General features: G+C 21.3%; 3 protein-coding genes across 3 annotated transcripts in view; 1 reads left to right on the top strand and 2 right to left on the bottom strand.

The window, feature by feature from the left end:
• The window catches only part of LOC102676993 (macoilin-1), a 6,329-nt gene extending 1,403 nt beyond the window's left edge, over positions 1-4,926 (bottom strand). Inside the window, exons 1-11 of the mRNA XM_006608632.2 lie at positions 4,431-4,926; positions 3,633-3,774; positions 3,437-3,563; positions 3,223-3,352; positions 2,843-2,909; positions 2,571-2,778; positions 2,235-2,493; positions 1,837-2,082; positions 1,053-1,211; positions 665-937; positions 1-12 (exon numbers count right to left, since the gene is read on the bottom strand). Of these exons, the coding sequence (XP_006608695.1) occupies positions 1-12; positions 665-937; positions 1,053-1,211; positions 1,837-2,082; positions 2,235-2,493; positions 2,571-2,778; positions 2,843-2,909; positions 3,223-3,352; positions 3,437-3,563; positions 3,633-3,774; positions 4,431-4,510 (1,703 nt within the window). The 5' untranslated portion in view covers positions 4,511-4,926. The remainder of the gene's footprint in view (positions 13-664; positions 938-1,052; positions 1,212-1,836; positions 2,083-2,234; positions 2,494-2,570; positions 2,779-2,842; positions 2,910-3,222; positions 3,353-3,436; positions 3,564-3,632; positions 3,775-4,430) is intronic.
• A 310-nt stretch (positions 4,927-5,236) lies between these two features.
• Positions 5,237-6,753, top strand: LOC102676624 (stimulator of interferon genes protein). Its single transcript, XM_006608629.2, has 2 exons — positions 5,237-5,393; positions 6,056-6,753. Exons 1-2 carry the CDS (start codon positions 5,375-5,377, stop codon positions 6,649-6,651), a joined length of 615 nt encoding a protein of 204 aa, XP_006608692.1. The 5' UTR covers positions 5,237-5,374; the 3' UTR covers positions 6,652-6,753.
• Positions 6,754-6,941: 188 nt separating this feature from the next.
• LOC102676759 (eukaryotic translation initiation factor 4E-binding protein 1) lies at positions 6,942-8,949 on the bottom strand. The gene is made up of 4 exons (XM_006608631.2): positions 8,800-8,949; positions 8,347-8,505; positions 7,352-7,507; positions 6,942-7,121 (listed from the first exon to the last, which is right to left on the bottom strand). The coding sequence occupies exons 2-4, from the start codon at positions 8,486-8,488 to the stop codon at positions 7,072-7,074; spliced, it is 348 nt and encodes a 115-aa protein (XP_006608694.1). The 5' UTR covers positions 8,489-8,505; positions 8,800-8,949; the 3' UTR covers positions 6,942-7,071.
• Between the last annotated feature and the right edge of the window lie 519 nt (positions 8,950-9,468).

Below are 9,468 nucleotides of genomic sequence, written 5' to 3'. Positions count from 1 at the left end.
AGTGTGTTGCATCTAAATACATATATATATATATATATATATAAATAATAATTTTATGAATTCACAATACGAAAATATAATATTAACACATTGAATGCTAAACTTCTAATATACTTCTTCATTTATATTAAAATTAAATTTTCAGATAAAAAAAGAATAAAATATATTCACATATCTTTTTTTAAATTAATAATATTGAGAAAAAAATATTTATTTGTTAATGTATAAATTATTTTAAACTATTATTTATAAAAAAAATATTTTAAAAAAATTTCTCTAATAGAATTAGAATCTTCAATAAAAAAGAAAGTATAATTATTAGCAGTGTGTATTTTATCGATATTGTTATTGTATATTAAACTTGAAACATTATATCATAACAATATCATAATTAATATTAAATATTTTATAATTTATTAACCATTATTAATTTCAATATTTCAAGTTCATCAAGAAACACTTTATATATTTAAATAATAATTGTATTTACAAAACTATAAATGTTATCACTTGTAAATTTTACTAGTATATTTGCTAACATTCAATGTATTAGTTTGTGAAAATTTAATTTAGTATAAATTTAAGTTTTAGCAAAAAATATTTTTAAAAATTTTATTATCTATTTATTTTTATATATGATTTATTATTATTTCAAAATTCTTACCTATCTTCTTTCGTTTTAAGCTCTCGCCGCAAATTTTTGAGATCTTGTTCCATTTGTGTTCTACGACTTTTACAAATATCTGTACATTCTTGTCTAACAAGTGGCGGAGGCGGAGGTGGGATTCGTGCTTCTTCTGCAGCTCGTCGTGCTCGCCTTTCAGAAACCAAAGATGCTTCGCAAGCAGTACGTTGTTTTCTTTCTTCAGCAATTCGTTTTTCCAACGACGACATTGTTTGTTTATCTAATTGACGAGCTGTTACTAATCCATGTAATCTATTCATATAAAGATATATTTATATATAATTATTTAATAGTACAGAAATTTATTATTAATTTAATTTTAATAATGTAGATACCATTATAATGTAATACCATTATCTATACATACTTGCTTTGTAATTGATCATTATCATGCTGAAGTTGTTGTATATCACCCTTAGCTTGGCGTTCTCCACTTTGTAAGGAACTTATTTGAGAACGAAGTTCTTGTTCCAATTGTCGACTGGATTGCAGATCTGATTTCAAACGTTTTATGTCAGCTTCAAGCCTGCGACACATCAGTAACCTATTTAAATGATATTATATTACACTAAAGAAAAAACTTGATAATATAATAATTGTGCTTTTCGATTTAATAAAAAAAAAAAAAAAATTAAATTCATTTAATAAATAAAATTTTTTTAATAAAAAAATGAGATAGAAAAATATAAATGTACATTATATTAAATTTCAATTTAATACAAAAACAAAAATTAAAAATATAGAAAACATAATAATAAAACTCCATTTATCGGAACGAAAATTTCATCAATATCCAATTAAGTGAATAATTAAGTTGCTATTATCTTATTATTAATATTGATCATGTCACTCCAATTATATGATCATCTGCCATGAATGAAAACAAAGATGTAATATATAACAAAAAGCTAATATATTATAAAATCCAAAAAATAAGCTATATGTATGATTAAATTCATTCATTTGAATTTTGATTATTTGAACGAAAAGTTAAAAGTATTGAGAGTAATCGATGAACTTCTATTATATGAACTTATTCGGAACTTATATGAAATGTTTATCCCCCATCAGATTCATATAAATGAAGTTCTATTGTAAAATAATCCTAAATTATTTTTTTATTGATTCATTAAATGATATAAATAATATACCTTTGGCAATATTCATCTTGTTGTTTTTGCTGTTCAGTTATATTATCAACTGTAACTTTAAGTTGACGAGTTTTTCGCTCACGTTGATTATTAATAGTCGAAGATGATTCTCGATTTTCTTTTATATTATTCCATTTTCCTGTTACAGAACCATTAGTTTGTGATTTTAATGTTGTATGACTACAATTTCCGCTTTTAATAAATTTATCTCTTTCTATTTCATTTGTATCAAAATCATTGACAGATCTGTAATTTTCATTCAAAATATTAATAAATTTTTTATTATATTATAAAATAGATAAAATAGATAAAAAATATATATAAGTACAAAATTTGATTATATTCAAAATAATTTATATGATGTATAATTAATTAATTTCAAATGTATTGTTACTTACCCAATTCTTTCAATAAATTGTATATCATTGTGATTAATAGTATTTCCATTTGCATGTATAAATTTTTTATCATTTTTATCAGATTGTGATATATTTGTTACATTATGCTTATTGTGTTGTTCTTCTTGTTTCTCACCTTTATCTAAAGATTTTCTGTGATTATTTTTTGTTGTTACATTTTGATTTGTTGATGTAATTTGTGTACCTATATGCAAACTGCCATTTTGTATACCTGTTTCTACGGAATTACTACTGTTTCCTATAATATATTTAATTATTAAATTATATTTTACTTTTAATATTATAAATATATTAAAGTTGAAAATAAATACAAACTACCTCTACTTTTTTCAGGACTTGGATTACATTGTGAATTTAATTTATTATTTTGTGATTTAACATGTTGTTCTAATGTAGTAATATGAGATTGTGATGAAACTTGTATTGGTTGTATTGTAGTAGAGGTTTGTTGCTCTAAGGGCAGTGCTTGCTGCAATAGTTGTAAATAGAACTCATTTTCTTTTGCTACATCTTTTTGTTTTCTCTGAAAAAAAAAAAAAATTCATATATAAAATCAATCTCAAAATAATTGATATTTATAAATTTACCTGTCTCATTCTGTAGCCGATGTAGCTCTTAAAGCCAAAACCTAATGTAACTACAGGATAACCAATGCTAAAAAAAATTATATCTTAAAATTTTTATTATTACTTTTATGTTGATATTATTTATTATTTATTTATTAAATATAGTAATAATAAATTTTAATAATTTCTGTTTTAATTATAATTATATATTATTTGACAATAAGTTCCATATTTTTGTTTTAATTATAATAATCTTACTTTTATATATACTAACAATTTATTATTATTATTTCTTTATTAGTTAAATTGTTAATTTCTAATTCTTAAACTCATTTTTTTATATTTTTCAAGTTCTGTTTATTAAAATATGAATAAAGATGTAATAAGAAAAAAATATATACCAATGTGCTGCAAATGGTCGACAGAGATCCAAATGAAAAGGCATATGTCGTAAATCTCTTAATCGAACTGCTGCTTCTATATATAGAAATAGTAACCATAGCATCACAGTCGGTAGGCACACACCTTTATCTATTTTACATATATATTTATACATTATTTTTATTATAATTATTTCTTATCAAAATAATTTAAAAGAAAAAAATTTATATTTACCTGTATGCCAAACATATTGTACCCAAACATAAGTGCTAGCAGCAAAAAATAACCAATGTACTGGTATGAAAAAGAAACAAATCATATCTGATGTAAGAGCAATACAAATAAAAAATACAGAGAAGGCCTGAAAACATAATTTACATTTTAAAATTAAATATATGTATTATATAAATTTTCTTTGCTTATTACTTACCAAGCCTTGATATTTAAAAGAATCGTAAACACTTCTGAGTAGTAGCCAAAATGGCCATAAAAATTCAAATCGAAATTCTAAAATGAAGTCTGCCAAAATTACCATGGCCCATAGTAGAAGAAATTTTAAATAAAGTAATGTACTGAAATAAAAAATATTATTTCATTATTCTTTATATTCTATTATAAAACAAACAAAATAATACATATAAATATTGAATCATTAGTTTTGAAATATCTACAATTATTATATATACTGAAATATTTTTAATAAAAAATATTTAAAAAAAACAAACATTACAAAATATATATTTTCAAACAAAACGAAATAAAAACTTTAAAATATAAAATTATACAAATGATTTTAATTACATAATTATGATAATATAACATAAATTAATATGTTAAAAAAAAAATAAACTAAAATTCATAATATTTATAAATTTATACAATTATGTGTAAAAAAACTATATTACAAATTAAGTAAAAAAATATAATATAAAAAACATATAATTAAAAAACAATTTCAAGAAAATAATTTAACAAATTATTTTCAAAACAAGCACACATGGTCAAGGTTTTAGTAAATGTCAAGTATATCACACAGTTTCTGGAAAGCGGTCGACAATCACATACTGATACAAAGCATCATAGAAGTTTTTACACTCCATAAATTGAAAAATATAACAATATTTGATTAATAGTTCAAAAGTATTTCAAGAGATGATTCGTTAGATTTTTGGTTATTTTTAAAATTAGCTATTCCAATGAGAGAAGACATATGGCGGCGAAAATTTACCTTCCGTAGATTCCCTCGGTGAGCTTGTTGCGTTTCAAGGGCCTCCGAAGCTTACCGCACTCGACATTTCTTCTCTTCATATTCCTTGACACTTTCACTACAACCAAAACGATGTTATTCGCGGCGAGCAACAAAATGGAAAAAACCGCAAATTTTCTGCGGAATTGTGAAAAAATCCACTGTCTCGCGCGCGACTTCTATCAGCCTCTTTTGTTGTCATTCGTCTGCGGACAGATTCGAGCTTTTACGGCGGTTTACCAAGCAGCTGATTGGTCCATTGTAGGATATGGCGCTAATCACCCGCAAAAATCACCTGCTTAGATATTTATTTTACGATGTACTTAAAATTGATATATATATCTGATATATATTTCGTCTTCTATAAGAAATAAATCTTTCTAACTATATAACAATTTTCACAGAAAATGTTTCTAGATTACATGCTTTATCGATCATACATGTTTTCGATTGTACCATAGGTCAATCGACTTGTTTCACTTACGTTAACAGCGCTCTGACCTAGCGATATATGAACTATCTTTCTCTTTCATTTTCTTTATCTCTATTTTATTCCCTTTCTCTTTGTTATATGATATATTTTATTTTTTTTGTTTTAATATATTAATAATTTTTTAAATTTTCCAATCTCTTTTATCTATATATAATAAATATATTTTTTTTATCATTTCTATTATATATTTTTATTATCTCTATATAATTTAGTTAGAAAGATTAAAATATATATCTTTTTCAAAAAAATATTAAATCTATAATATTAATATAGATATTAATAATCAGAAATATATAGTGGAAACGAAAGTATTCGAATGTTTATATTTGTAATTTTTAATGAACGAAATATACATCTCAAAAGAATTTGTTTAAGACAATGAGAGATATATAGTAGAAAAGAAATCTCAAAATTATATCAGCATAATTTGAAAATGATTATCAATTTTTGCAGTAATTATAATATATTTATTATATACACGCACTATTAATAGGTTAGAATTGATACATTGTTGATAGTTTTTATTTTAGCTAGAAATATGAATACTGATACTGAATATTGAGAGTATTTTTATGTTCAGTTGATATCAAGATATCGTTCCATTAACAATAACATAAAAGTGTGCAATAAATTATCGTGAAACATAGATATATCTTTTTATACATAATATATTAATAATAATATATATGTAAAATATATTATAATTTGTCAAATAAATGAAGAAATTAGATTATTCATATAAATTGCATTATTGCAAGTATTATAACAGGAATATATTCAAATGTAATAAATAATAATACAATTTTTCACAATTTTATTTTTGGTTTACTTTTTTACTTTATAATATTAAAAATTATTGCTATTTTATCAATATTGTATCAATATACTTGCAATATAAATATTATGGTTACAAAAAAAAGTAATTTGAAATTTAATGAAAATATTTTAAAGTTTATATTAAACTTGATAATTTTTATTATATTAACTATGATTAAATATTATTATTTTTATAATTACATTAAATTATTTGATCTATTAATATGGATATTATTACAAATTATAAATTTTAATAAATGGAAGGAAAAAAATATTCATGATATTAATTCAATACAAGGTTTGGATTATGGAACTGGACTAGCATACAGCTATTATTATGGATATTTAAAAGTTATACTTCCTTCAACTGGCAGTCTTAATAAAGGATTAATTGAGAAAATAGAAAATACTGAAGATATACATAATATAAATATAACGGTCCATAAACTATTTATTTTGATTCCTTCATCATCATATATTCCACCTGATCTTAAAGAAGCTTCATATCAATGGATGGAAAGTGCAATGGATTTGGAAGATGAAGTACGTAATCGAGCAGGAGTAAAAAGGAGATCATATCACAATAGTGTATATAAAATTTATCCTAATGGACAAAGATCAAATGTACCTCAATATATAGTGGTAGAAGGTGCAACACCTTTATTAACTTTTTTTGAAGTTCAAAAACACAGTCATTCAGAAACAAATATATATAAGAAATATTGTAAGGAAATTGTACAGAAATTTTATATAAAATTACAAGAGCTAATAGATAATGATCCAGAATGTGCAGATCTTTGTGAATTAATTTATTATGATGATTATGATTGTAATAAAACTAAGATTAATATTGCAAAAATCTTATTAGAAAGATTATCAAAAATTAAAACATAAATGTAAAAAATAATACACCAAAATTTTAACATATTCTAAAAATATAAAATATTTTCAGTCATTATAATTTTGCAGAAATAAACAACTACATTACCAAAATATCATTTATTTATTGTAGTACAAATATATATGAAAATTAGTTATAAAATAACGTGTTTAATAATGCAAATTTGGATGTACTAATTTAAATTTTTTTATCATCTTTATTAGCAAATATGATGATCAAATGCAATGAATATAACTATATCAATTATATTTAATATTTCTCAATTATATTATATAAACACTTATTTAAGGCCCCTGATAGTATATATTTATACAAAAATGCTATTTTGCTAATATATTTTTGTATGGTTACATTGATTATTACTACTTATTAAAATTGCTGGCACATTATGAATATATTTTTATCACAATTTGTTACATGTCCATTTCAAATTGTTCTGCAGATTCTTCAATTACTGGGGTGTCTGTAAGATTAATAAAATCATAATGTATAATTTTTAATATATTATATATTATATAAATTATTAATATATATATTTAAATGAATCTTTTTAACATTTAAAAAATAGAGTAGATCTTATCACATCATTAATTATTAGTTTTTAAATAAATAAATTAAAAAAATAAATAATTTAAATATATGTGCATATATATGCATGCGTGTGACAAATGAATAAAATATATAAATTCTAACCTTTGATAATTTGATTTTTTACTGATGTCAAAGGATTTGGTGATGTATGTTTCAATAATTCTCCAGGTATAGATGGCATATTTCGTGGTGGTGTTCGTGATATAGGAGAATTTCGTAAATTCATTAAAAAGTCACGTTCATAAACAATACGAGTACCTGCACAATTTTTATACTTTATCTTTTATAATTATTTACAAAATGAAATTTTTTAGGATTTTTTAGGATTTTTTTTTAAATTCTAATTATACTATAGTAATTTTTTATAAATACTAAATTTAATAATTTTTTTTAACAAATTTTGTTTAAAATAATATTTTTATAATGATTATTTTTTATTTTACAATATTTTTTTTTAATTTAATTGATTTAAATATATAAAAATAAATATGCTAATTATAAAATATAAATATCAGAAATTTATGTATTATAAATTAAAGATTTAATTTTTTATATTTTTACAAAAATAAAAATTAATAATTAAAATTTAATTAGACTTGTTTATTTTTAAATTACATTAAATAAACAATTATATTTACCAAGCTCTGAGAATGTAATGTAAGATCTTAAAAAAGTTACTAGAATATATAAATATAATATATATATTTTATAATACTCTACAAGAATATAAAAAGAATAAATTTAAAAATAAAAATATATTAATATTTATTTATTAATATTTAATAAAATTATTATATTTTATAATAGAATGTAAAGCATACAATGTTTATATCAAAATTCATAAATATAATATTAATAATTACATTAATATATAATTAATACAATAATTAATATTTTTCTAAAATTGTTTGTTCACTTTTGTTATGATTACTCAAAAATTATTAAAGAAATTTATTTTCAAATAAAATTATTATTAATCAATTATTTATTAATCTATATTGTACTATTGTATGAAATATACTAAAGTTTTGATTAAGTATTGATTATTAAAAAAAAATATTACATTAATAATAACATAAGAAAAAAAAGACACTGACCTCCAGGCGTAGTTGAAAAAAGTGTTCCACCAGGGGTGGATGAATAATCATTAGGTAATTGACTGGGATCATTAATAACGATTCGTTTCGAAGGTATGTTTTGACTTTGGGTAGCTTGCCTTGCAATCGGTGATGCGGACATACTTGATCTTTCAGTTTCTTTGAAAATAAAAATAATTTTTATTTAAGATAATGTGTTTAAACAACATAAAAATAAAATCTGTAAACGATTCATTATTACTGTTGACAAATAATTTTACTGCGTAATTTATGAAAAATAATGGACTGTGAACTCGACTTGTAAGCATAAATATAAACAGTCATTAAATGAAAAAGGAACAAAAAATCGTTTTTTTCCAAATTTTACATTATATTCATTCTCACTAGTTTAATCAGTTTAAATATTTTACATTTACAATAATCTGAATTAAGTATAAACAAAGTATAACATACGTGTAACCTAAAAAATCGAATCACGAACGAACACAACAATTCACAAAAGTCTCACCATACGATAAGTGATTGTTTTATATAAGTTCACAAGTTCTCCCCACTCCTAAAATACTACAGAAAAATGCTATCTAAAGCATTAGCAATCATTGGCGCGAACTATCGTATTATCATTGTACTAAATTCAAGTACAATAATTAAATATTCAAATATTGTAATACAATTTTTTATTTTTTAAAATTATATTTATACAACTTCTATATTAAAAGTTTAAAATTTCATGAATTTATATAATATAAATTTTTATAACGTAGCATATTGATTTCTATTTTTATTAAATGATCTTTTATCAAGAAAAAAAAATATAAATTTTTACAAATTTTCATCATTTTTGATTAAAAAAATTTTAATAAAATTTTAATAATATATATTATATTCTTCAAAAATTTAATTTTTTCTAAAAAATTTATTTAATTATAAAAAAATATATTATAATTAAAATGCAATATATATATTGTTAAACAATATAAAAAAAACTATTAAAGCCCATCATATTTAAAAAATAAAATATTTATTTTTAATTTTTTTTTATAAGCATATTTTAAGTTGTAAAATGTACATTTTATGGAATAAAAATTTATATCTTTTTTATTCTTACGATTTTATTTTTCT

The sequence above is a fragment of the Apis dorsata genome, unplaced genomic scaffold (assembly GCF_000469605.1).
Source record: "Apis dorsata unplaced genomic scaffold, Apis dorsata 1.3 scaffold_41, whole genome shotgun sequence".
Classification (NCBI taxonomy): Eukaryota; Metazoa; Arthropoda; class Insecta; order Hymenoptera; family Apidae; genus Apis; species Apis dorsata.
The sequence above is the reverse complement of the archived record's forward strand: the minus strand, read 5'-3'. Positions and strand labels throughout refer to the sequence as shown.